Genomic DNA, 27,533 nt, shown 5'->3' on the forward strand with positions numbered 1-27,533 from the left:
GGAAGGGGGCAAACACTTTCACACAACTGAATATAGATCTATAGATAGATCTCGATCTATACCAACAGTGCCTGAAATGTACATGTGAGTTACAAAGTCCATGATTTGTAAAACTACAACACGAATCCCCTTTAACATTTATATCTTTAAAACAATAAATTCAATACTTCAGCCATCACAATACTTAATACTGTATCTAAACATAACCATACTCCCTATACACCTAAACTAAATGTATTAGTAAATCCTCATTTATCCCAGATATGTGAACACGTTTCTCACCAGGTAACGGCAGAGAAACGGCTGCAATGCTCCGCAGCCTTACCAGGGAGTGGACGAGGTATTGAAAACATGAGAGGCCGTTTAATAAAGTCCAGTTTCACCAAATGATCCAAACCAACGTCAGAGGGTGAAACTAAAAGGTGAAAGCAAAACTATTAAAATAAGACCCAGATTGTAATAACATTTTTTTCCCTGTTAAAGTTTTAGTTACTGCTCTTTCTTCCCATAACCTGGTCAGAATCCATTTACAGTTATTTTTACCAAGTTTGAGAGAAAGATCGACATGGGCACAAATGTGTGACATTTAAGAATAATAAAATACAGCAGACAGTTTACGACATTCACATTTTATTTCCCATATCTTCATTTTCTGTGTTACGATCGACTTTAAATGAATCGCTATCACTGCTCGTTTCCCTCAAAACAAACATAAAACAAAAGAAGCCTGACGTAAACTGCAAAGGACAAACATAAATATAACAGCATACACAATCCTCATAGGGACGTTCATTCACATTATTTACATCCCATAGACGCACCCGCGAGCCAGGAACAGTTACCTCCCTGGGTTTGTAAGTTGTTGAGTGAAATCTGAAAGTAAGTAGAGCCAAGCGAAGGATAGAAAACGAGGGAACGAGGGAGGTCAGAGGGGAGGAGAGAGAACATGTTTGAAGGAGAGTACGAGGGGAAAGTCAAAGTGAAAGAAGAAACACACTGTAAGAGCATTAGCTGGGCTGAATAGTGGAATAACTTTAACTCCTGCACACACACTTGCACTCCTACACTTAAAAAGCCTCATATACAAACAGGTTTGCATCCCAGAAAACAATACTTAATAAATTACAGAACTAAAGTAACAGAAAAATAGCCATGCGCTCGCTGTACAAATGCAACAGAAAAGTACCTCATGTCCGTGGACAAATACAGAAAAAAAATCAAACAAAGTCTCAATACAAAGCACCATCTGTGTTAATGCATGGGTCTCCACAAAATGTACACATAGATCTCAGGAACGGATAAAAAGGAAACTAAATTCCAGTATAATTTTAAAAACATCACAGCAATGTTACCACGAGCTTTGGACTGGACTCTGAGCACTTCAAAGTAAAGAGGTGACTGAGGCTGAGGTTTGCAAACTGTGACGTGTTGTAAAGTGATTCACTTTGTTTCTCTTTGTGTTGCGCGCGCGTGTGTAGTGTCTATCCAAAGTGCAAAAGGTTTTTTTTTGCTCTCTGAAGCTCATGCGCCTTGTTCATTACTGTTTTTTTCAGTTTAATACTGTCTAATATTAAAAACAATGAAAACACTGTGCATGTGGAAGTTTTACATTCCATCTTCATGTTATTAATGCTGTACGTGAGCCTAGAATCTCAAACCAGGCCTGTTAGTTAGTTTGTGGTTTCTATCTGCATTTCTTTTATAGCACGAGGTTTGTCTTGATAAAGACGTGAACATTCTACATTTGAGTAATATAAATAGTTTCAGTTCTGGATGAAGCAAGGCAAACAGCACATAGATAATCCCACCACAAGCATTGCGGCCCAAGAGGGAGGGGTGAAGGGAGGACGTGTGGTCACAGCTCAAGTGTAGTTACATCGAAGTAGGTTTTTCTTCACGAGACACTCGGGATGACGGACGTCGACCTGCAGCTACGATAGAGCTGCTTGGTCACCCCTGCATCCCGTTTAGACACCACTGCCTTGTCAGAAAAATATGGAAGGAAGGAGGCAAGCAAGGAAGGACACAAGGAAGTCCCGGGTGAGACTAAAGAAAGGAACTAAGTATGGCAGGGTGATTGGATCTTTAAGCTGGTCAGCGAGGGAGATCCAGGTTCCTCCCATCACCAGGAGTTTTTAACCAAACACAGAGTGATGTGTGAGAGGAGACTCAAAAACAGTACCTGTAAGAAGCCACTGGCTCTATTAGCAAGTGGACAAGGGTTCCAGTTAAGGATCGGCGGTGCCTGCTGTTTGCTGCTCTGGCTAGCTATAAGTGAATCTCAGAGGCTATATGGTGTCTGAGGTCAGGGGTTACAGTCCATGAAGGTTATAGTACGACGGTGAAAGGTGAGAACATTCATTGAGCAACACAGTTGGGTCCAGTGGGCCAACAAAATCAATCCATCTGGGCAAGGAGCACCTCAATGTAGCCTACGTAGCAGCGTAAAGTGTCTATATGGAGGTGTAAATCTAAGCTATTTATTCACAAAGTGAGAAGTGTGTTGTGAATATTTCACCTTAGAAGCTCAAATTGCCAGGGATCTACGAGATTATCACCTCAGCGTCAGTCCCTGCGATTCGTCTCGCAGTCGGACAGTTGATCGAGGTGGATGGGGTTCTCTTGGACTTCGATGGCGTGCTCGTTTTCAGGCTCGGCGTCCTCATCGTTGCTCTCTGCGCTGTAGTCTATCGCCTCCAGAAAGGACGGCTCATCCTCCTCCATCACGTAGGTGGTGGGGCTGCTGCTGCAGGACAAAATAAAAAGTGTCATTAACTTCCCTCTGTGAGTTAACGATGTGAATAACCCCGTCACGGTCATATTCCTCACCTTCACCTTGTCAGGATCCATCTCATATGGATATTTTAAATTACAAAATGTTTTTCTGCATGCACTATTTCTGAGAAAATATACAACAAATGATAAACATTTGCATAGCACGTCTTGAAAACAAATACATATCTTGACTCACATATATAGTAGTGTAGTATATGACCGGAGACTAAGAGCTCTCTGATTTCACAGAGTAAACACTCGTCTGAAATGGGTTTCATGGCCCTTGAAAATGTACTGTTGAGAAGCTCATTTCTTAAAAGCACAAATCAAACGCATACAAAACATAAGATTATCAATATGCCAGTTTATTTGGAGAAATGTGATCTTTGCTTAGGTAGAAATATAATTGACGCCTGTAATCTTAGAGTGTGCCATTATATTCTAAATTCTGCCCGAAGATCTCATAGCATTCCGACAATCATCTGAAAATTGATGATTTTATAATGAATTAATAAATGATTTGGTTTAGAAAATGTGACAAAAGCCGATCACATTGGGCTCCTGGGAGTTTGTGATGAAGCGGCCAATCCTCAATTTAGATAAGCTGGAACCAGAGAATGTTGTTAAATGACTTGAACGATTATTCGATGAATTTTCTGTATGCCGCCTAATCAAGCAACTGTTTCAGCTCTATAGCTAAACGAATATATTGATAAGTAAAAATATTGTGAAAAAACGTTCCAAACAACAGACACTGAATCTACAACAATATTTTACATATTAAAATGTTTCTTAAAATCTCAGTGTGCTCTGACTGGGGAGGCTGTTATTTTCCCAGTGGGTCTTAATGGTTAAATGGTTGCTGGTTCTTTGAGGTTTTAGTGGCTTTAGTGGGTTTTTAATGGTGTTAATGGTCTGAAATGTGATCCCAGGGAGACAGTCGATCCGAGGGGCTCAGACAATGATCTCCCACCAAGCTCACCAGTGTGTGAGTGCAGCAGAGAGAGAGTCTGAGCAATTGTGCATCAGTATATGTACAGTAAATGTGTATGTATCATGTGTGTGTGTGTGTGTGTGTGTGTGTGTGTGTGTGTGTGTGTGTAAAATGATGTGGATGGACAGAATGTTGTCCAAACAGATAATGAGGGTTGTGAGTCAACCATTACAGGCCATTATAGAAATACCAAACCCAATCTCTCCTTTCTTTGGGTTACATGTTCTGTATCAGTCAATTGCAGCCATCTCTATAGACAGTCCATCTCGATATACAGAACAGTGTATGTGCGTTAAAATCCCTAATTACCTTCATTCACGTGGATAAATCTCCACATCTCCAAACACTTAAATGAGTACATCTCTTCCTGTGTTCCTTACACTCACACAAAAACACACCCATGCCCGTATCCACCCATTTACTCATTCTGAGACACCCACTTATTTGCAGACGCTTCCCAATGGCCACGATATCATTGTTATGATGACCTATTAAATGGTAAGTGGTACCATACCAAGCCCCACGCATAAAAACCATAAACCCGGGATGAGAGCAACCAATCCCAAAGGACACTCACGCAAACACACGAGCGCACAAAAACACTTTTGGAGTCCCTTAATGATCAGACACATAAATGATGAATGAATATATCAATATTAGAGTAGAGCAGGAGAGAGGGAGGCTGGGAGACACAGAGAGATGGAGAGACGTGAGCATTAAGTGGTTTTGAGTTGAAAGCCATTCTTTCAAATCAACTGCTTTAACAAATCTGTGGAGGAGCGATTGCTGACATTAAAAAAAAAAAGAAATAAGAAATTAAGATAACCTTGGTGGTCACAGCTTGGGTTTGGCCAAGTTTAATAATGTATTTGCAGTGCTGAACTGAAGTACAGTTTGATCCGTGTGGACCTCACATTTCAATAGAGTTGATTGACATACAGTTAAGCTATGTGGTCATTTGTTAGGATGTACATGGGTAACACTGACTCACGATTGTTTGAAGACATTTCCTAAAATATGGATGAAGACTCAAGAAACTTTAGTGCAACTGACATTTTTTATTATTATTATTTTAGAGTTCAAATGTAATTTTCCTCATTTAACTTTAACTCTTGTGTTTTGGGTCGTCCAAGGCCCTCTTTAAAAAAGCTTTAAAAGAAACATACTTAACATCGGTTTGTCAACATGATATGTTTCTTCGTTTTATCAAGCGCACTGTTTGACGTCGATATTGATATTGATGAGGTTTTAATAGTAAGAAGAAACATATTTGAAGTAGGACTGCAGGTAACAATTCATTTCAGTATTTAATCACCCATCTACTATTTCATCAAATAATTGATTCATTAATTAGATTAGAAATGTATAAAATACTGAATATGAATAAATACAAAATTACAAAATATAAATAAATACAAATATTTGATATAACATAAAAAAATACTTTTTATTTGAGAAGTCTATACTTTGTAATTGCCAACATAGAGAAGAGAGAAACAGAGGCCAGAACTCAAAGACAATAATCAAGATGAACTCTTCCAGAAAGCAAACGCGTTGTGACAAGAGTAATCAACAATGTGAAGATATACTGTAATACACTGTACTGATATAATACACTGTACTGATATAATACACTGTACTGATATAATACACTGTACTGGACGCACTGGCACCTTATTGGATGAGGACATGCTCTGATACTGCTCACTTAAATATATATTTTTCTTTCCTACTTATATATTCCAGCTACAAGCGACTGTGCAAGAAGGCCGTGTAGGCTACTCATCTGCATGTTCCATGTGCATTTACATCCACACTGTACCATCGTGTTCACTGTGGCCCCAGCCAACCTCACTGTGTAGGTGTGAAGGGTTTAATTAAAATAAAAATGGCTGTTATACTCTCCCTCTTAGAGGAGAATCGGTTAGAATAATTGTCAGCAATATCATTATTTCTCTCACTCTGGAGTTGTCATTAAATTCCTCACACATGATCATTGATAGAATTTCAATGATGCTCACAGCACCCCTGCATAAATGCATGCCTTCATCCGTTTCTTGAGTAGTGCTTCAGAGGTGATCCGGGGTGACAGTCACACCGTTGAGTGTCAGTGCCAACGGGGGAACGTGTCTGGCACTAAAGAGGGGGATTTGTGCAGATAAATGGAAAACAGTCTGTAAACACTTTACTGCTTTCCAGGTAGAATTTTTGGCAGCAGAAAATACTTCTCATCCGAGATACACTCTTAGAAATAAGGGTTCCAAAAGGGTTCTTCCTGAAGGGCTAGGGTTCTACCCAGAACCTTTAGCTTCTGAAGAATGCTTTTTTGAAGAAAGAGTTTTTTACAAAACCTTTTTGTAATTAAATAAAAATTCCCAGTAGAACCTGGATAGAACCTCCAAAGAGGGTCCTGTGTGGTCCATTACACCAAAGAAGGGTTCTTTGTACAACCTCTCATATGGGGTTCTGGATGGAACCTTTCACAGTGAGCTCTAGGTACAACCCTTTATGTTGGGTTCTAGGTGCAACCCTCTGAACGAGTTCCAGGTGGAACCTATATAAAAGGTTCTACCAGGAACCAAAAAGGGTTTTCCTATGGAGACAAGCCATAGAACCCTATATGGCTCTAGGTAGCACATTTATTTCAAAGTTTGTATCTTGGGAAGGTTACAATGCTTGGAAAAAAAAGTTGAAAAAGCCTGTCATCTGTAGTGTGAACCTGCCTTCTTGTTCCTATTGGATCACAGACTATATTCCTTGACTGTGTGTTGTGTGTGTGAGTTTCTAACCTTTAAAGCAACACTCTAAACCGCCTCACAGCATCTGTGTGCACCTGCATGGTCTGTGCGTGTGACTTTGCAGCATGATAGATTACTACTAACCTGACCACTTTCGTCTGTGTCCCAATGATGTCGCTCTCTAAATCCAGCAGGTGTTGGTGATTGCGGATCCCCGTCAGCCTCTTCAGCCTCAGCAGGGCCACACAGAACTGAGCTCCCATCTCCTCCAGCTCTCTGGTGCCGATCTGAAGACCCTGAAGAGAACATGTGCACATCAGAGACCATGTATACCAACAGATAGATACTAAAATGTGTCACACACAAACAAAGATGCCACATTCCAAAAAACTTGCACACACACAGTATGTGCACACTTCCAACATATAGCTAAATAAAAAAAAAAATTCCAAGAGTCCAACGGAAATCTATTTTAAAATGGCTGCTGTAGTTTTTTTTAGCTGCTCTGGAGCCGGGGGATGAAGCTGTTGTCCATCTTCAAACGTCCCAATTCTCAATGCTGGAAAGCAGTTGCTGAGGAAACTTTTCATGTAGAAACATGATAATATATTCCATTTGCAGGAAGCACACATTCAAAAGCATATGCACTCACACCGGCAACCCTAACAAAGTCTTCCCAGTGCTGTACAATCATACCAGTAAATGAATACTCACTCGGGGAGACACACACACAGAGCTAACCCCCGACTCAACCAAAAAACTTTCATGTTCCCATTTCCCAAGAGCAGAGCTACGGACATCAAAACTTGGCGTGGCCACAGAGATATGCAGCTACAATTCAGTAGACATTAGTTCCTGCACATCTGGACAAACACTTGCAGATACACCGGTGGGGGTGCTAATCAGTGCCAAAATGGCATCCCTAGACATTGGCAGAATTCAGTAGGAAGGAAATCAGCTGGGGTGGAAAGACAGTGAGAGAGAAGAAAGGAAGCTAAAGGGGTCAAAAGGAGGATAAAACAGAGAGGTGAAGCAAAGAAAAAGTGGAAAAAAAGGATTGCAGCTCCACCTGCTGGACGTTGCATTAGATTTATCGAGGCACCTCCCTTTCACTTACAGAGGGTGGACACAACAAAACACATCTACAATGCAATAAAACCAGACACATTAGCCAGGCAATTCATTCTGTGCATAATGTTTAACTTTTTTTGTTAAAGTTTTGTCAGAAAGGAAAATAGCTCTGGCTAATTTGCCTCCTGTGGCCCATTCATTTGCATATATGCAAAGATATGCAAACAAATGTCCAGGCTGCCCTGGTATCCAAAGGGTTAAGCCGACCATGAACGGCAATGTCCCCGGTTTGAGTCTAACCAGGGACCTTTGTTGCGTGTCCCCATGTCTCTCATTTCCTGTCTTTTCTCTCCACTGTCTCTCTAATAAAGTCACAAAAGAGAGTATTTCACTGCAGAGTTATTGTATTAAACTACATAAAACATAAACACTTCATTGAAACTAAATCAAATTCACGCTTACCTTATATTTTCCCTGGTCACAGCCACACAGCGTGCTCTCCATGGTGTAGCTGCGCTGCACTCCTATCTCTCTCCATACAACAACACGGGCCGTTGACTCTTTGGAGCGCTCCACAACAAAACTACAGCTGGTCATGCTGAAGGCCGGGGCGATCTGGGACAGGATCTTAGGAAGCGCCTGAAAAACACATGAAACTGTTTGAGTGTTTTCGTGTCGGTATGGGTGCGTGAGTACATCGGGGGGGGGCAGATGGTAAAGTACATTTTGGAGTAGAATAACTGTGTCCAACATAGACTGGCTTATCTACCGAGCAGTTGCTTGGGAAAGCAGAAGTATTGACTGCTGCTACCCACAATGTTTGCTGTGGGTTTGTAGCCCCAAGTGACTCGTCCACTCCAAAACTATGTCTTGAACTGGCATCTTTATTCACATTCTGCTGAATTAAAAATATTTTTTGCATTCCATAATGCAAAAGAGAAACAACAAACGGATGTTGGCCTGACCAGCTTCCCCGCTGCACAGTGAAATTCAAGGTGAATTATTAAAATGACCAAAGTAAAAGCAATCGGAGTATGTTTGTCAGATAACAGCTGGTGTCGAAACACATGTCAATGACTAAATAGACAGTAGACTAATAGATATGGGATTTCAATTGAAGAGAAAAAGGAAATCCATTGCAATGACACAGAGGGAGAGATAAACAGGAAGCAAAGTAATGTAATATGGTGCGACAATTTGTTCTTTAGTGAGGGACACAGGATTGTATTTCAGTGCATACACTATAACGAACAGACATGTGCCGATATGTAAATATAAGCTGCTCTGATACCATCTCTTTTCTGTAAAACTCAATACAGGTGATCTCTTTGTACCGAGTTCAATGCAATTATCATGCAGCGATGTGAGAACAGTAATGTGAAAACAGAGGGGAAGAGTGAGATTGTGGTACTGTAAGGATGAGGCACAGCTCATTTGCATGTGTGGTGTGTGTGTGTGTGTGTGTGTGTGTGTGTGTGTGTGTGTGTGTGTGTGTGTGTGTGTGTGTGCTCACTCTGTATCCAAGGTCCTCTTGTAAGTCACTGGACGTAGCACTGATATTGGATTGCCAGACTGTCTCCTTCACGCTGCAGCCGTACATGAATACATTCTTCTTCCTGGAATGACCGTGGTAGTCGCAGAATACCTGTGCATAAATGTGGATGTACACAGGATTAATACAAAACTACAAATCATCAGAGACAGATACAACAGCTAACATTAATTCACTGTATCATCGTCAAATGCACGGTGATACTGTGTTATAGTAGCTGTAAATGCACAGTGATACTGTGTTATAGTAGCTGTAAATGTCAGTGGTACTGCTCATATTTCTCAAAAGACATTTTCTCAGATCTATTTCCAGAGGACAAACAGCGGCCTCACCTTGCTCTGTGTTGTTAAGTCATCACCCTTTGTACAGTAAACAAATCTCCGATAAAAGCAATATCCCATTATATCCAACCTGCCGACGCACAGTGTATTAAAGAGGGCTATTGAGGCTGCTGTGTATGGTAACTGCATTAATTAATGTCTCAAAACCAATGTGGTGATTTATTGATGTGAAATTTAGTGGACATGCAGCTAAACAGGAGGAATGGCACCAACATTAACAAGACATTAGAAGAGGCTCTTTATGCATCGCAAATGAAAGATGATGCGGCAAAGTGCAAAATACCCCTGAAGAGGTCATACCAGTGGTGCCCTTTGTATGTGTGCAAGGTACTGCAGCAGGCTCTTAGTGTGGTAGATGGTGGGGTGGAGCTCAGCATTGGGGTTCTGCCACTGGCGATTCAAATCCTCTCCACTCAGAGAACAACGATGACTACAGCAGAAAGGAGATGGCAGAAGACGGGGAGGACACAGAGTGAAGGAGGACAGAGCAACAGCTGGAGAATCCTTCAAGACAAGATCGTGTGTGTGTTAACGGTAAATAAAGCTGTGACCAACGTGCAGGCCCAGGCTCGGCAGGTGTATGCATCTTCAGTGTGTATATTTGAAAGCTGTGAATGCGTGTTCATTTCTAGACTCATTTTACTCACTTTCCATTTACAACTCCATCTGGGTTGAGCATGGGGACTATCTTGAAGATGTAGGCATCTCTCAGGCTGGCTGCCAGGTGGCTGGTGCCCATCAGGAACTCCAGCGTGCCCTTCATTACCCAGCTGGCGTTGGTCTCTCCAGGGTGCACTCTGGCCGACAGGAAGATCAATGGACGATTCCCTGAAGAGAGAGAAAGAGGGAGAGTACAGCACAAACACAAATAGACGAATGAGGGGAAAAAGAAACAGATTCTTCAATTTAAAGTTTTCACAGCTGAGGAGAAGCATCAGTGAACTACATTGGACAGAAAACCTACTTGGGAACACTGGCATGCCCTGCTACCCCAGGGCTGTTCTAATGTAATACACAGTAGTGATGCAGTAAAATGTTCTGGCAAGGATTGGTTTTTAATTAGTTCAGCATTAGAAAGGAACATTTCTGTCACTTACTAGTGAATTTCTTAGAGGACATTTTGGAGAGCTGGAGCCGAGCATGAGGAAGTTGGACCTTTAAGCTTAAATTATTTTGTCACACAGATTTTCTGAAAGGATGAGAATCAACTTCTATCACCAAAATGACTAGATTAGATTTGTCAGAAAGGTTTGTTAATCGGCAACACACCAGTCATTAAATGTTTAGATATTATGGCTCATTACCAATCTCTTCAGGACATCTGGAAAAGATACATTTTGGACACCCACGTCAGTTTACCAATGCGAACTTGATTTTGTTGCATATTGAACATTTTTCCAGATCAACTCATTGATTTCTTTGCTATTTATTTTTTTAACATCGAGGATTTTATTTCACCAGGAAAATGAACTCAGTCTCAGAGAATGTGAGTTCTGGGAACAAACAATAAAGGCTGCTGAGGCTACAAAGGTTTTTCCAGTTTTTTACAGGACACATAGAAATTGTTCTGCTCAGGAATGGGAGTGATGGTGAGCAAATAAAAAAAAAAACAATAGACCTACGGTGATTTACTTACTAAACTGACAGATGTGGTCATTAGAGTTGGATTCTGGCATGGCAGTGATGGTGAGAAGGGGGCAGCTGTTTCCCCCCAGAGTTTCACAGAGGACGTCCTGTCTCAGGTAGATCTCGGGGGTCCTCAAAGCCTCCAGTTTGGACAGGTGCATCTGAGGATACAATGACAGGATTACATTTTTTACATTTCAGTCACTAACATTATATACAACTTCCATTTGAGCCCCCCCCCCCCCCCCCCATCCCTCACACATTTTACTGTTGTATTGTTGCACTGGCTGTTTATTGGGACATGTGTGATTATGCGTTTCAGATTGGGCTTCTCTATTGTTGCTTGTTTTATTAGCAATTCTGCTGAGTCACTCTAAATGTAACTATACAACATAACTATTGGCATAATGAGTGTACGGTACTTTGAGAGCACAGTAGCTATCCGAGCTCAGATTTGAACGGCAAATAAATGATACAAAGAAAACAAAACAGTTGACTCCATCATGAGGCTGCATCTGGGGTCCCACTGGGGGTCTGGGAGGTTTAGCAGGGAGCAAAACTCTTACAACTAGACAATATGGACAAGACGGGGTGAGGGTTGTTAGTGCTCAGAGATATGTACACTACTAAATGCTAGTGCTCTCTATATTACAGCAAACAGTGGTATTGTAATACTACCTTAAGAGTGGAGTAGGTGTACGGGTAATGATAGGCAAAGTAGCAGACATCGTCCTTATGGCTGAAGCTTGTGCTGAAGGTCATTGTATAATAGGACTTTCCTTTCTGACCACCCGCTGCAATGGAACTCCTGGCAAAGTGATTCCTAAGGAGAAGATGAGTCATGACTAAATGTTGCACGATACAGCACTCACAACACACTCAATGGCTTCTTTATTAGGTACACCTGTATAATCTACTGCAATTCAATACAACAGCTGTTCCATACACTCTGCCTAGTTTATAATGTTGGACTATTATCTCTGTAAATTGCACATTATCTTTATACTTCATACTGTGAACTTTCACAGTCCCGGGGGAAATGCACAAATTGTACAACTCTGTCATTTAAAAACAGATATGTTGCGCATATTTTAGTATCTGTTTTCATATTGTTATTGTAATTTCTTTTATTCTATATTTTCATGTTTCTTGACTTTTGCAGTACTTGCTTTTTATCTGTATTTTCTCTTGCTATGTTTATTGTTATGCACGAAAAACAATTAAGGCAATTTCCATATACGTGAAAAACTACTTGGCAATAAACCTAATTCTGAAAAATTCAGAGATGTGTAAAATAAAATGATGTGTATATTACTGAGGTAATAGTTTATGGTGATGTAGTTCTGGACTACATTATATTGAGATGCGTTTCCTCCCTGATGTTCGCTAATAGGGAGGACTCTGTGACAATGACAAAATAAACCCTAACGCCCTAAACATTGTGGGAAATCATAAAAATACTTTATGGCAGGACAGTTGTATTGAATTACATTAATTGATTGTAAAGTTGCATCTCAAAAATAAATATGTGGTGCAATTTGTGACAAAAGGGTGCGTCTCCCTTTTCCTTCTAAAGAATGCTTTTCAAAAATGTTGCAGTACTAAGTACATTAATACCAGCTCATAATAACTTCGACAGTGTAGCAAGCAATAAAGTAGTCGAGAGAGCTTTATAGCTACTGTATATAAAATACATAAATATACAAGGTGATCAATAAACACCAGCACGTTGTCTGCAGTATGGAAAAATTGGTATGCTGCATAAAAACTTTGCACTTGCTCCATTTTACTGTAACACTTATTAAAAAGATAGTTTTTTTTTTATTTCCCTCTCCCCCTCTGAGTGCACCTACTTGTAGTAACAGATGTCCGTTCCTGTTCTGACCCAGCGAGGCCTGCCACTGATCGCCTCCTGCACAGAGTACATCAGCACCTGCATGCCTGCACACACACACACACACACACACACACACAGACACACACACAAGAAACATAAACACACAAACATTTAGAATATGTGCGGTCTGATGCTCAAGCCTCATATTGACTGAACTGTATGTCAAAAAAGAAAAATTTAAATCTTCTGTAGGTCAGATGAGAATGACCAACTGTTGGGTGTTTGACACGTCGTTATGCATCTCACCGTAGTTGAACTGGCTGTTTGACTTCTCAGAGTTGATGATGTTGAAGCGGTAGGTGGTTCCAACGCGCATGCCGCTCGCCTCAAAGTAGAACCACTGGTGGTAGTGATTACTGTTGATGTCTGAATTCAGCACAAGGTCATACTCATTTCTGGAGAAACACCACAACAGAATCTGTAAATTTGGACCTAAACATCGTCAACTATTAACAATACTGATCTCCAATACTTCTTTTGTTTTCAATCTAACTTCTGTAAAACTGTTGTGAAAGTAGGTTGTAGGTTGAATATAGTCAAAGTTGACCACAGCTTGAAATGTTATCATTATATTAAAAGGTGACACTTACTTCCTAATTTGAACTGCCTTCCTGAGGTTGCCAGACTCAAACTGAGAGTTGAACTTCAGCGACTCGCCATTGTCTTCAATCACAGGGCAACTGAAACACAACAAAATGTGGACGACAGATTGAGCTCATCTGCTTTGTGGATGTCACAGCTCTCAACATGATCCAAAACAGGAGAAACTGTAGCTGTTTAAATGCTTATTGTCAGCACAATCAGTAGGAAGGACTTACCTGGGAATGTCCAAGTCGTAGACTACTTTATCCACGATATCATTGGGATGAATTAACCTCTCAATGTCCTGGAATATTTTAGACCTGCAGGATTAGACCCAAAACCAAACTCATGATTAACACAATGGGGGGACAAATATGTTCTCCATTAACAAATATTGTTTATTAATGAGGATGAGTCCAATAAGCTATAGGAAATGCATTTTCCCGCCACCATAACCTTACATTCACAGCAAAGTTTAAAGGGCAAACTGTAGCTCAAATTCAGACTAAAGAGTCCATTTGGATTGACATGCAACCCCAGAATTTAATCACATGATTGCATGTAACTTTTTGCGAATTGTGCCTGGAAATTACAACTTGCATCACAAAAACATCACTATTACTGAGGCTACAAAAGGGCTGCCTGGAGCCCCATAAGTCAGCACGAGGTCATGCTCAAATATGTAGCATAAATGAAAGACTGAAAAACTTAATAAACTTGATAAATCTTTCTGGCATTGAAAACACTACAGTACGCTTAGTTCTTATAACCTGTATACCCTCTTCCATTTGTATGCTTAGCTATTTCTGCAAACCACAGTGTGAATAAAAATGTCTCACCTCTGTACACCATATACTCTCTCCTGAAGGGGTTCTTTAAATGTTGGGGCAATGTGGCCAAAGTAGTCCGGGTAAGCTACTTCAGCGTACTGGGGTACGGACTGCGTTCCCTTCACCATCTCCACGTAAAGGTCGGGGTCATGAAGCGGGAGGAGCAGCGCCGTGTCTGGCACCTCCAGAACTGCTCCCTCATCCTCGGCTCCCTCTGAGCCACAATCTGAACCCCAGTTACTGCCTCCTCCTCCTCCCACACGACGAGTAGCGATGCCCCCCAGGAGCAGTGGAGACTGTATGTGCCTTGTGGCATTGACTGGGGATCCTTCTTGCTTGACTCCCCTTTCTACTTCTTCTCCTGTGTTCAGAGCCCCCTCCGCTTCTAGAGAGACACACTCCAACACATGTGCCAGATCCTGCTCTATCATCTGCGCTTGAGAAGGAGGCCTGGTGAGGGAGGACAATGTTGTATGTGTGTCGGGGGAAGGAATGTGGGCCTCCTCTTGTCTGTTTTGGTCCTTGGTGAGGTGGATGGTGTCCAGTTCTAGCGGTGTTAGAGGAGCAGGAGTGGGCACAGATGGAGACGGCGGGGTGTGTTTTCTTTTGGTAGGGTTGCAATCCTCCTGACAGCTCATTATGGGGACGTGCTTTGGGGACAGGGCTTGAGCTGTTGGCACTATGATTGGCCGAGTGGATCGAGTTGAGGAGAAAGATGATGATGTGGTAGAGGCACTCTTTGACGGTTCAAAGTTACAACCCTGCAGGAATAACGTATACCGATCAGAAAAAAGGCAGATATTTGTGGTAGGCCGCATGACATTAAATACAATAAAATATCGAAAAAAGATTATCATAGAATTAAAAAAGGAGAGGCAAGATACTGTGATGTCTTGACAAGATATTTCTATGTGACCATGTTGTAGAAAACATTTATCTCATACTAATTCATTTTGACACAGAAGAGTGCTGACATTGAGCTAATAAGATAAGATTTTACTAGTACATGTTAAAATACACCAACCTGACTGAGTGTAGTGTGCCAACACATTGTTTAACTCTGTCACATACGTATGGATTAATAAACCAATTCAGCTATTATACATGTTGGTATAAATGTATAGGGTTTTTTTTGTCATTTTTTTCACCTTGAAATCTCGTCAACATGGGCAAACATTAATGACTGACCTGGAAGTCTTCAGAAAGCTCCAAGAAGAACCTCTCATAGACCCTCAACTCCTCGAATGGACGTCCGGGGTTCTTTTTTGGATGCAGCTTGTTTAGGTCCGTCTCTATGTCATCGTTCTGATCAAAAGGACACAAAGAGAGAAAACACTCATATCTCACTGTGTGCCATCTGGCTGCATTTCGGCTATTGCTCAAGTATGTTGCTATCTATGGAATATGAGATGGACAAAACAAGGGGAAAAAAGAACTACAGATAATAAAAAAAATTACAAAAGAGACACAATTTTCTTTTAACTTATTTTGAGTTAAATTTTAGGGTGATTTTATAGTGTTTGGACATTTTGAGTTCCTCTCTGGATTGTTTAGTCACATCCTGAAAGAGCAGAACAATGTTTTGATTAAATCAGTAATTGCAAATGTATATCAGAAATGATTGGCATGTTTGACAAAGTGACATGAGAGCGTTAGGCACTGGTGAGTTGTGACTACCCTCTGCTGGAAATTTAGAAGACTTTATCAACATCAGTAAAAAAACTCTGACACAGCTCTACGATACTCCGTCCTCAAATGACTCAATCTGTAGAGATTCAGTTTAATACAATGAACAAGACCCCAAATATCAACAATGGCACATAATGTTGCCATGTGAAATATGGTGTGTGCCTCCGAGTGCTGAATGTTACCGCAGTGTGTTGGTCCTTCTCGTCCTCTTCGTTCTCAGTATCGTTCTCCGTGTCTGCGTCTGTCTCCTCGTTATCGTCACTTTCATCCACCACATCATCCACTGGGTACACACACACAGATATGCATTATGAGGTGACTGTCCTTAATTCGAGCAAGGTGTTTATTATTTAGTGTGTATCAGCATTGGCACATAAACAGACTGGTAGAACTCAAGTGTTTCTGGACACTGAGTTTAATTACTATGACAAGAACAGAGAAAATGTAAAGCAAAAAAAAAAAAAAAAACCTGATGTGAGCAGCCATGATTCAGAGATGAGTGAGAGATTTAGAGGACAGAAAAAATCATGATTATATTTCTTAAAATACAGTGAGCTGGTGATCTCAATGACAAGTCAATGTAATAGCAGTAGCTTGTTATGTTACACCGTTCTCCATGGTTGGTTTACTGACATCGCTGACATGTTTTTGGGAATATAGAGGCGTCAACACAATGTAGCGCTAAGACTGAGGCAATTACTCGGGCTGCCGTTGCTAATTAGGGCTGTCAAAACGGTGGTGTTAATCATTGTTTTATGGACTTCTTGTTTGACTTTGCCCTCTCTAGGAAATTAACTAAAGTGTGAGGACATGTACATCATCAAGCAGAATCAATTAAGCAAATTGCTACACGAGTAATATTTTGACAAGACATGTTTTGTCTTAGATCAGTTTAAGGGTGCTAAATTCGAAATTCTACGAATTAATATAACATAGCAGCAAACAACTATTTTCTAAGTAAAGGTATAGTAGAGTAATGTTTACTTAGCCAGTCCAGCCGCACATGTATGTAAGTTCCTGTGTGGGTGCCCAACTGCTTAGCTAATTGTCGCTTATATGGCGGTTACAGCTGATAACGCCGTCCTGACCCACAGCGTCGTCGGGGAAGCGAAGCTCCCACCTTCTGGCTCCCACCCAGGTTAACACTGTTAGCTCTGTCAGCACTGTCACCGTTGTTTGCCCTGTTTGTGGTGCGAGCACCGTTACAATTTAGCACCTTTTAAGGGAAGAGCAAAGTGGGTCAAATATTCCATCAAAAAGCCTGTGGATGCAAGGAGGCAAATTAATTGAGTCCAGTGTAAGTGCATAAGTCTACTGGTGAGCATGCAACCACTAAGCATTGTGCACGAAGCATCTTTATTACATGTGTATTACTAACACATGTCATGTGTTAGTTTAGTGTAGTTAGAGCATGACGTGAGGTGAATAAAAAAAAAAAGCAGCAGTGAGTGAGTCTATGTATTCTGAGGATGGAGTTCTTTCTTACGTATGTCTTACCCTTCTTTAAGGGCCTGTCGCAGAGCTGTTGAATTTTTCTTCCTGCAAGTGTGCAGCAGTGTTGCCATTAACAATTTATGCGGTCAAAGATGCAAGCATTATTTGTGTGTGTGTGTGTGTCTGTGTATTACGTACGGCTGAATATAGGAGCCATGACTGCGATAAAAAAAGGTGTCCGTCTGTACGACATTATCATCAATGAAAGGCATGCGCATACACTGATATGCAGGTGCACGCTCTAGTGAAGTGTGTGTGCGTGAGTCCTGTGTTCTCACCCCCAGGTGGCTGGCTGTACAGCTGCGCCACAGGCCCTGCAGCAGGTACATGTGGCAGCTGGTAATGGAAGGCTGATTTGATGGTGGGCAGAGGCAGACGGTTCTTAGGGAAACACTTCCTCATGATGAGACTCGAAGTGTTGATAAGTGGATCCAGAGTCCGCACCGGGAGACACTCCTTGAAATGAAATCACACAGAAAGTAGAGAGTAGGCCAGATGGAGTGTGTGTGTGTGTGTGTGTGTGTGTAGTACGTGTTGCATGCTTTAATTGTTGGCCAAGCGCATGTCACATTCTCACTCACAGTGGACGAGTTGTAGAGGATCCTCATGCCATCAGCGTCGATGAATGCTTTCCTGCCGAGCTTGATGTTGGTGATGTTCCTGAGGCAGACCAGCAGCCCTTTGCGAATGAGCATGTGGCGATGCCGCGTGTCATTGTGATGCCAGTCCTGGTACAGAGCCAGCAAGACATGCACATGTTCACCATCTACTGCACGGCGAGCATTCGTCTCTGCAGGGGGAAGTGGTAGAGGGAGACGATAAACATGAAGAGAAGGGTGGGAGGAGTAAGAGGGGTACATTTGGGGATGAGGTAACTTGAAATCTATGTTGAATGATCATTAACTGTGTTCGCGACAGCGGGAAACAGAAAAACATTCAAGTACAGGCAAAGGGTTAACGATGGTGGAGGTGAGAGAGGCAAAAGGAACCAGCACCAATTAAGGCTCACTACACTACTGAAGAGTCAAAACTCAGTGCCACAAAGAAAATGACTCACTGGATTTAAGCAGAGCTCCCAGGGCATCCAGAGCTACCCTGTTGATTTAGAAACAAGGCAAATTACACAGTTACATGGTTACTGCTGAACAAACGCCAATGACACATTAGAAAATGGCCTGTGGATGTCACTAGTTTGTTATAACACAGCATTCATGCTGGCTCATTCATCACAATCGACTGCTTACTTAAGCAGGCTGGTGTTCTTCTTGCTGTACGGCGCGACAATCTTGAACATGAGCTCCACCACTCCGTTCTTACCCAAAGAAACAGCGTTCACCGCTTCACAAAAACAAACGCATGAAGAGGACACAGCATTCAAAAGTAGATAAAGACTTCAAATACCATTGAAACTTCGTCAGTTTAAGATTCTGTGGTATTTCTTGGCACTTGAATTCCAACAGAACATAACATTTTGAGCTGTGAAGTTCAAAGTTAAAGGTAACTTACAGTTGGTGGAGTAAACCCTGAGAACCTGCAGGCAGGGCAGAAGCAGTTTGGTGTTCTGTAGGTTCTGTTTCGTTAAGTTGACTGTGGCGTTCAGCGCTCCGCTCAAACGCGCTTTCACTCCAAACTTCCTGTCTGAACACACATGATCATGCAAAGAAAACATCACTAAATGCTTTCTGCAAAATACTAAATAACAAGTCTTCACAGCCCCCTGTAGAGTTTGACCACTAGTAGACTAGAGAGCAATGTTTTGTTTGTATTGCGTACACACAAGGACAAACATGCATGCACTACACGGGTAGTTTGATTCACATGCTAGTCCGCTGATTGAGTGGCAGTAACGCACCAAGAAATGGAGCAATGCGCCAACAAGGGCAAGGATGTAAACTATTTAAAAAATGTACTTTGCTAATGTTTTATGAGGAAAGAAATGCACTCCACAAGTTTGTTAGACCTCAACACACAATGTGTTTTGCCGAGAAATACGGAATGTTAACATAATTTTAATTTGTTTACAATAAAACTGAACAGCACCTTTAACAGCGCTGACTAGACTTTAGATGACTTAAGCGACATGACATTTTGGACATGAAACAAAGACACACAAGATGAACAGAGACAAATGCAAACTCAACAAAATGTCAAAGAAAACAAACATGAGTTGTTCCCTGATAAATATAGGTGGACTGTGTGTTTGATTGAGTTAAACTGTGACATTAAAACCACCTTTTGGGCCAACCTTGGCGAGCAGTGAGTGAAGCTGCAGCATGAGTTCTTCACTGGGAGGCAACTCTTTACTTGCAGTGATCAGAATCTGGAATAAGATTCCTGTTCCTCCTTTACACACAAACACTCCGACCCTGCGACCTCTGCCTGAAGACAGAAAACAACAATAAAGCATCATTAGATGTGAAAAAACAGAATTCATGATGGGAATATGCAGTCGAAATCCGGGGAAGCACAAACCTTAAAACATTACTACTTTATTGATCCCAGAGCCATTTAACTTTTACTTACATTTTACCATTTATTAGTGTGGCTCAAGGAATTGTTTATGCTTTTAGAATATGTTTACTACTCACATGAAAAAGTACTTTACCCCCAAATATCATTTTCCTAAATTGTAAATGACAGTTAAATTGCCCACTAAGTGATTATCCAGTAAATGTTATTAGCTCTCAAAATCAGGGCATAAACTGCTCATAAATTTTTGGGTAAAAAAAACAAAAAGAGAGATCAGTCTACGCACCCACAGTCAGCAGCTCACTGAGAATGTACAAGATGTTCAGAGTGGTCTGGACATCCCTGGTGTTCTGTCGAAGCCACACAGGGACACTTATTAAACAACATGCAGGTGAATATCCTGAATTAGTCGTGCAGCCTAATCTATAAATCAAACGATGCATCGATGTGTCACCTGCAGCGAGGTTTCCCACAGCTGTTCATATAAAGCCAGTGATGCATTTCTTACGTCTCTGCATGCAATGATTTAAACAGTGAGCTTATTCTGACAAAGCTCACATCGTGGATGTCCATTAGTTTTAAGAAGAATGTTACAAAGTGAGGGAAATACACCTTAAAAGAAATAGTTTGACATTTTGGGAAATAGCATATTCGCTTTATCGCTAGTTAGATGAGAGGATTGATACCACTCTGGTACTGTAAATATGGAGCTACCACTAGCAACCAGTTAGCTTAGCTTAGCACAAAGACAAATAAGTCTTTAGTAGTCAAATTTAGGAAATCACCACTCTATCCATTTGTGCAAACAGAAGTAAGAACTACAGGGTAAGCTTAAGTGTTGAAGTGCTGTCATGTTCTGAGCTGCTGTCTCCAGTTGTGTTGATGAGTGAGCTGACCTCCAGTGAAGCCAGAATCACCTCCATGCCACTGGAGCCTTTGGACATCACCTCTTTCCCGCTCTTCTCTGCAACACACAACAAAATAAAAAAGGATCAGAAATGTGAAGATAAACAGTTCTGCACTTGTGCGAAGCAACCGAGGGGCAAAGGGGGCGCTGTTATTCCAAGTACAGCGGGTTGTCCTGTAAATGTTGAATCGACCATTCAAGACAAGTCACAAGTCACAAAATGAACGTGGAACATGTGAAGACCACGGTTACTTTTAGTTACAAATATTCTGCCGCATTACACAATAGATATATACAACAAATCATGATTTAACATGTGTCAAATATTAGCTGAGACATGAGCTCAACAGGATGTGAAAAGAACTGGTTTGCTACGCTGGAGAATGAGCATTATCTGCTGTCACTAACTAGGAATGCATCATAACAGCAGGTGAATATGGAAATGAACGGTGTCAAGCATGCGGCTTTCATGGTTGATGACACACACAAACACACTTTCTAAAACACACTTTCCACACTTACACAACTATGTGCATAGCTGAGCGTGTCAACAAAGTAAACAGACTAGCATGCACACGCTTCAGTGACTTGTAGCGGTGACCTCTTAAAACATTTCTGTCATACCAGACTTTTTAACGCTATTCAAAATAAACTAGCATCTCGACACTAATCCTACTAAAAAAATAAAATAATACACACACACACACACAGGATTACGCATACTACCATCCCTGGGACAAAATAATACTCATAATAATCATACTTACAATGATTTGATGCAATTTGTCTATTTACTATATTTTCCAATCCCAATGATTTTATTCTTTGTGTAAAAATGTGTTCTAATAAGAACTAACCAACCTTTATGATGCCACTTAAAAGTAAAATAGATAGCCATCTAATTGTGATCTGCACAACTACCTGTAGATGTTGACCTTTAATTAATTTAACTCAATACCCATCATGTATGTCTTTCTCAGTGACTGTAGATACTAGTCAGCCACGGCTGCACATGAATGTGGAGGCTGTAGAAGTCAGACTGTTTTTTGTAATCTCACCTAACCTGAGCAAAGTGAAATATTTAACATATTTGTAACACAAATAGATAATGCTATTGTGAAAACCTGTATGCATCATTGGAGGATTTTTTAAGAGTCTGAGTCAAAATACCTGAAACAGTTTCATCATTCTGGACCCTAGCTGGTGGGTCCGGGGAGACCACAGAGGGAAAGTATCTCCTGGTGTAGCGGTACTCCATTTCAAAACAAAGGTCTCAAAGTTCACCAAAGCTGCGGGTGAAAAGATGTATTGCAAAATCCCAGGTTCACTGCCTCTGGAGTCCTACAAGTTGTGCAAGTCTGCTGTGAATCAAACACCTAAGAGTGTGACAGTCTATATAAAGGCCCGTAGAAACTTCTGCAGGTATTTCACTATCCCTCTAAGGCTAGAGGTGAACTGCTCCTCTGGTCAAAACACTAAGCTTAGGGAAAGGACACTATGCAATCAGCACCCCCCCCCCCCCCCTTGCACACTACCAGAAACTAAACCACCAATTGCTCCTACTATATAGGATTGCTGACTGGTCTGTGGAGCAATTTAATCTTTATTTTTATCAGATGTATGAGTTTCTGACCCCACTTTCAACTCCTAGCTGTCCCTTCTCCCTATCATCCTTGTTATGTTTCTTGGTATCTCTTGACTGCCTTCTGCTCCAAAAACATGAGACAAGAGTACAGCAAAGTCCTTCTTGAGGTGTATAGTTACTGTGAACAGGGTCACGGACCCCCTCCTTCCCCCTAACCATCGTCTCGCTCATGCACATTTCAAGTCGGGAACTGTAGGCAGGGTGTGACAGACAGCCAAGCAGGAGATGAAAGAGGAACAGCTGAGGTATCATGATTGACGGGGTCACAGACGGAAGCCTTCCCACTGTGCACAACAGTCATGATGGATTAACTTCAAGCTTACTTTGAAGTGGGAGGAAGGAAGCAATGAATTATGGGAGGAGGAAAGACGAAATTCACGAACAGCAATAGTGAAGACGTTCATAGTACCAGCAGGCTCAAAAGTAGGTGATGATTTAGCTGAATTCTTCACTTTCACACAAAAGGCTCCATTCAAGTTGACTCAAGTGATTACAAGTTGTTCTCACTCAAAAAATCCACGATAAAAAAAAATGACATTGACTGAAAACTACTAGCTGCGGGGAAAAAATATGAAATCTTAAACAGTTCAAATATGTAGTATTGTGGTACACTTTTATTAATCTTTTTTAAAGTAATGGCTGCCAGTAATCAACTATTTTCATAATTGATTAATCTGTCGTCAATATTTAATGCTTTTTTCAATTACCGGATTAATCATTTAGTCTATTTAATGTGTCAAAGTAGTACAAAATACACATGACAATTTCAAAGAGCCCAAGATTATATCTTCAGATCGCTGGTATTATTTTTACAATGAGATCAAATTGAGAAAAGCAGCAACTCCTAACATTTGAAGGGTGGTTAGTTGGCACTTTTGCTTGATAAATGACATTAACAGTTACTGTTTAAATTATTGTCAGTTTGACAAATACATGAATCAACTATTTGTTAAAGCACTAGAGCAACGATGCTTACATCAGAGATTTCTATTACTTCCGGCTCCTTGGAGAGGCAGAGAGGCCCCCCTGCTAACAGAGACACACTCGTGTTTCAGTCTGTTCTCCACAGCGACACCGCACAGCGGCTTCTTCTGCTGTCAGATCTTCTTCTCTACTCTCCTTTTAAAAGAGTAATCAGAGAACCAGATCTGGAGACACTGCAACAATCCATCCACACTTTGACTACCGGTGCACTAACCCATCTCTATTTACACGACAGTGGCACTGAACACATTTTGAAGCGGAAAAGTGCAGTAGAGTGCATATCTCTGCCAGGTGTGTCTCCCTCTCGCCTCCCGAACAAAGAAGAGTTGAATATCACTCAATTGTCCCTTCCAGCTCCCTTTACAGTCAAGATGGCGGCAAAGATAACAAAAACAGCCTTTTATTCATCTTGTATTGTGCCTAACTTTAATGGATCATAATATATTGGGTATGGGATTAATCTGAAGATGCTCCGGTTCAAAATGAGACAAACCTTTTCTGTGGATGTCAGTTTTTGAGCCTCGACAAAGGCCAAATGTGGCTTTTGCTACTGAAGCAGTTGTTGATCCCTATCGACCGGTTAAGAGGAGTGAGGAGTCAGTAGTCAATGGCGGTCAATAAACAGTCAATAAAATGTTGTTTCCTAAAGTGTGAATCACCGTAACCACAAGAGGTGAACAAACAATATGTGGCTGATCGGTCCAGCAGTACGTGAGATTATCCGTGGACAGACAGACAGATACACAAACACCAATATAAACACATTGCTTGTCTCTGAAAAAACACTAAAATACATGGAAAATGCTGGATTTTGTCTTGTTTTCAGTTAGAGTACAGTGGATTGCATCGTTATTCTGTTTCTGTGCGCGTTTGCTCTCACCCTGCGTCTGTATGAGATGAAATATCTTTGCAGTGACCTGTCTTGCCGTTTCGACATCCCTCGCCATGGCCTCTCCATTCATCCTCTCCAGCTGGCCCAGGAGCATCAGTACTCTGGAGTTACTGGGAACGCTGGAGACACACACACATTTCTACCTTTAGGAGGAACATATATGTAGCGGGCTAGCTTTATTCAGACATTCACTCCTGTATAGGCATTTGGAGAAAGGATGAAAAAAGAAAAATATATACATTATTAAAATCCATCTGGAAAGGGCAGAGATCAGTGTAAGCATCACACACAGCGTGATGCATCACGATGATGCATTTACACGGAAAGTGGATACTTTAATACGTAAGCATGTGCTTAAAGATAAATCTGCCATGGTTTCCTGCTTCATGTCTAGGATTAGAAGGATTAGAATGATGGATCGGTTTCAGTTTATCCAGCACTGGGCGGCACAGGAGAACAAGCATAAAGCAGCCCCTCGTATGTGCAAGTGCCCTAATATGACCACAGTGAGTCAAATGTCTCCAAAATAACAGCCTACGGAAATAGCTCTTTCTGTAATGCAATGTAATGGTGAAAAAATAACAAATTGGCAAGCCATGTTTAATTATCGACTTGCATTTCATTCGTTTCACTGAAGTTGATTGGCGGACTCCCATCGCTTCACCATTTCTGGGATCATGACCCATCCCCCATTTATAATCTTAGCTCAGTGCCGCTCAGCTGGAAACACAAGGTCAGCGACGGCAAACATGGGAGAGAAAATCTAAACTCTGTGATTGTACCCAGCGGACCAGAGTTTCTTATATGTCCTTATAAAGACAGAGACGGAGACTGTGTGTGTGTGTGTGTGTGTGTGTGTGTGTGTGTGTGTGTGTGTGGGGGGGGGGGGGGTGTGTTGGAGACAGAAAAGAAAAAAAAATGGAAAAATTGAAAGAATGATGAAAAAATTACGTAAGTCTGGACAAAGGAAAACATGCTGAAGCAGCAGTAAAGCCTAAATAAACACATTGCACAAGTCACATAATGGACAAATGAACACAGATGAACTAGAGAATGAACAGATTATACATATTTAAACTTAATCAGGACAAATACACTGAAAGGTTTATTCCAAAGAGGTTTCCTCTGCATTAATGATGAGTGTTATTTTCAGTAATAATGACAAATACACTTGGAAGGTTCAAGCAAGGCCAACGAATCATCTGCTGTGTTGCACAAACAAGCTCTCTATCAGACACAGACAGTGCAACACAGAGAGAGAGAAGAGAGCGAGAATATGTGAACAGATAGTAACTTTACACAATCGTAATATCACAGCCTGTATGTCTGTTTGTGTAAAGCGACTCACCCCTTCTCTGTGGCCATTTTGGGTTTGTTCATTTTTACCACTTCAACATGTCATGTCGTCTGCAAGAGAAATAAAATAAAGACTTCACGGACAAAAAAAAAAAAAAGACAAGCATACACATACAGTACAATTTTAGCAAAGAGCATAATAAACCTTTTCCCATTCAATTAAAGAGATCCCTCTGTTGTGATCTCAGGCTGTAGCCGGCTCTGCAACTATGCAAAACCCAGATGACAAGCAACCTAAAATACCTACTGTAGCTGTGAATGTGTTGAACTGTACATACGAGTTATCTCTGTAACAAGCTAGTGACCTGTCCAGGATGTGCTGGGACAACCTACAGCTGCAGAGAGATGGCTCACATCGACTTTACCAGGACAGACTTAATATCAGATATACAGAAGCGCCTGACTGATTTTACACAAAACAAAGAGGCTGCCCTACATGCTGCAGATCTCAAATGACTGGAGACAATAGACCCGTAGATCAGGTAATTTGAACACAATGTCTGAGAGAAGCAATACAGTGCTAGTGTTCTGCTGCCTTACATCAAACCACTACATTTATTTCAAAACAGAAAAGTCGAGGAAATGACTCCAGCATTGGTAACGTGAGTTCCCACAGGTCTCTGAAGAGTCCCAGATCAGATCAGGTCACACAGTGAATACAGGAGCATTTATGGGCTGAGATAAGATGAGTCATAAATAACGCTATTAAATGTAAAGCTATCAGTTAACACTAGGGTTAGATAAAGACAATGGTTTTATTACATGGGTCTTTACAATGTTATAAGGTGCTTAAAATACAATATAATGCAGTTAAAAGAAAGAAAATACAAGAAATATGACCAGGCTTGCAGAGTCAAACTGCAAAAGTCCACCAGCTGTTTTACTAGACAGGTAACATCACAGACGACCACACCTGAGGATCTCAGGTCAGTTGACCAGCGGCTGAGGAGGAGCAGCTAGATCAGATCACCTATTTGAAGCTTTCTCCAGAGCAATCGTAACACTGACATGTTTTGGAGGCCAGCTCACACAGGACAGATGGTGGCCTGACCACTATAACAGCACAGGGCTGCCTCCTTCCACAAACCCAACAATCCAAAATCCATTTTAAAAACAACATGACACGCTACCGTCATACCACCAGCCCACGGGGACATTTGGGTTATTCACTGTTATTAGGCTATTGTTTCACAAGATGCTAAGATGACCTAGCTGTGGCTCTGAGGCTGCAGTCCGCTGCACCTGCTGGACTAGTCACTCATTAACGGCCGCCTGTCTGTGGCAGCAGGCGAGCTAACGGTATGCTAACAATAAAGCGCACACAGGCGATTCTAGCAAGAGCAATAGACCTGCATATTACTAACAACAACGAGGGTTTTACGAACCTGTCTGGAAAAGGAGCTGCTGTCCAATGCAGGGTGGACCAATACCGAGATAAGTGGGACCGCTGCTGGTCGCCTGCGCGTTGCCTGAAACGCCCTGATGGTGTTGTGATGAGACCCGTCCCAACTGTCAGAGCGGCTGTCGGTGAACCACGCGAGAGTACGTTTCTCTGGGTGGTTGTAGGCGCAGTTAGGAAGAGGATGGAAAGCTCCCTAATGAGCCAAATGCGTCATTACCTTCCCCAAAATATAACATTTATTTAGTTGTATACCTGAACTGACCGGGTTTCAAACTACAAACTGTTCATT

The 27,533-nt window shown here is 41.4% G+C and overlaps 1 protein-coding gene across 5 annotated transcripts; it reads right to left on the reverse strand.

Moving 5' to 3' along the window:
* Positions 1-613: 613 nt before the first annotated feature.
* Positions 614-27,492, reverse strand: agtpbp1 (ATP/GTP binding carboxypeptidase 1). Of its 5 annotated transcripts, none has more exons than XM_076099686.1 (27): positions 27,228-27,490; positions 25,835-25,893; positions 24,475-24,605; positions 20,955-21,022; positions 20,345-20,408; positions 19,822-19,968; positions 19,096-19,227; positions 18,834-18,927; positions 18,647-18,684; positions 18,171-18,379; positions 17,868-18,045; positions 17,593-17,634; positions 16,278-16,378; positions 15,595-15,711; positions 14,416-15,167; positions 13,813-13,896; positions 13,585-13,674; positions 13,241-13,389; positions 12,951-13,038; positions 11,776-11,920; positions 11,108-11,258; positions 10,119-10,299; positions 9,772-9,901; positions 9,092-9,223; positions 8,041-8,217; positions 6,652-6,803; positions 614-2,746 (listed from the first exon to the last, which is right to left on the reverse strand). In XM_076099686.1, the coding sequence occupies exons 2-27, from the start codon at positions 25,864-25,866 to the stop codon at positions 2,566-2,568; spliced, it is 3,765 nt and encodes a 1,254-aa protein (XP_075955801.1). In that variant the 5' UTR covers positions 25,867-25,893; positions 27,228-27,490; the 3' UTR covers positions 614-2,565. The 5 variants fall into 5 exon arrangements, with proteins under 5 accessions (XP_075955801.1, XP_075955802.1, XP_075955803.1 ...); XM_076099691.1 differs by lacking the exon at positions 614-2,746 and adding an exon at positions 4,808-5,905 and having other exon boundaries at positions 27,228-27,492; XM_076099687.1 differs by lacking the exon at positions 17,593-17,634 and having other exon boundaries at positions 27,228-27,488.
* Positions 27,493-27,533: the final 41 nt, after the last annotated feature.

The sequence above is a fragment of the Anarhichas minor genome, unplaced genomic scaffold (assembly GCF_050575085.1).
Source record: "Anarhichas minor isolate MPS153535 unplaced genomic scaffold, ASM5057508v1 ptg000025l, whole genome shotgun sequence".
NCBI classification, from domain to species: Eukaryota; Metazoa; Chordata; class Actinopteri; order Perciformes; family Anarhichadidae; genus Anarhichas; species Anarhichas minor.

Excerpts from the sequence above, each read along its gene's own strand:
- agtpbp1 (XM_076099686.1), bottom strand. The coding sequence starts at position 25,866 with ATGAACAAACCCAAAATGGCCACAGAGAAGGG. Across the intron at positions 15,168-15,594 it reads AGCTTTCTGAAGACTTCCAG|GGTTGTAACTTTGAACCGTC; the intron begins GTCAGTCATTAA and ends TTATTCCTGCAG. Across the intron at positions 13,897-14,415 it reads AGAGTATATGGTGTACAGAG|GTCTAAAATATTCCAGGACA; the intron begins GTGAGACATTTT and ends CTAATCCTGCAG.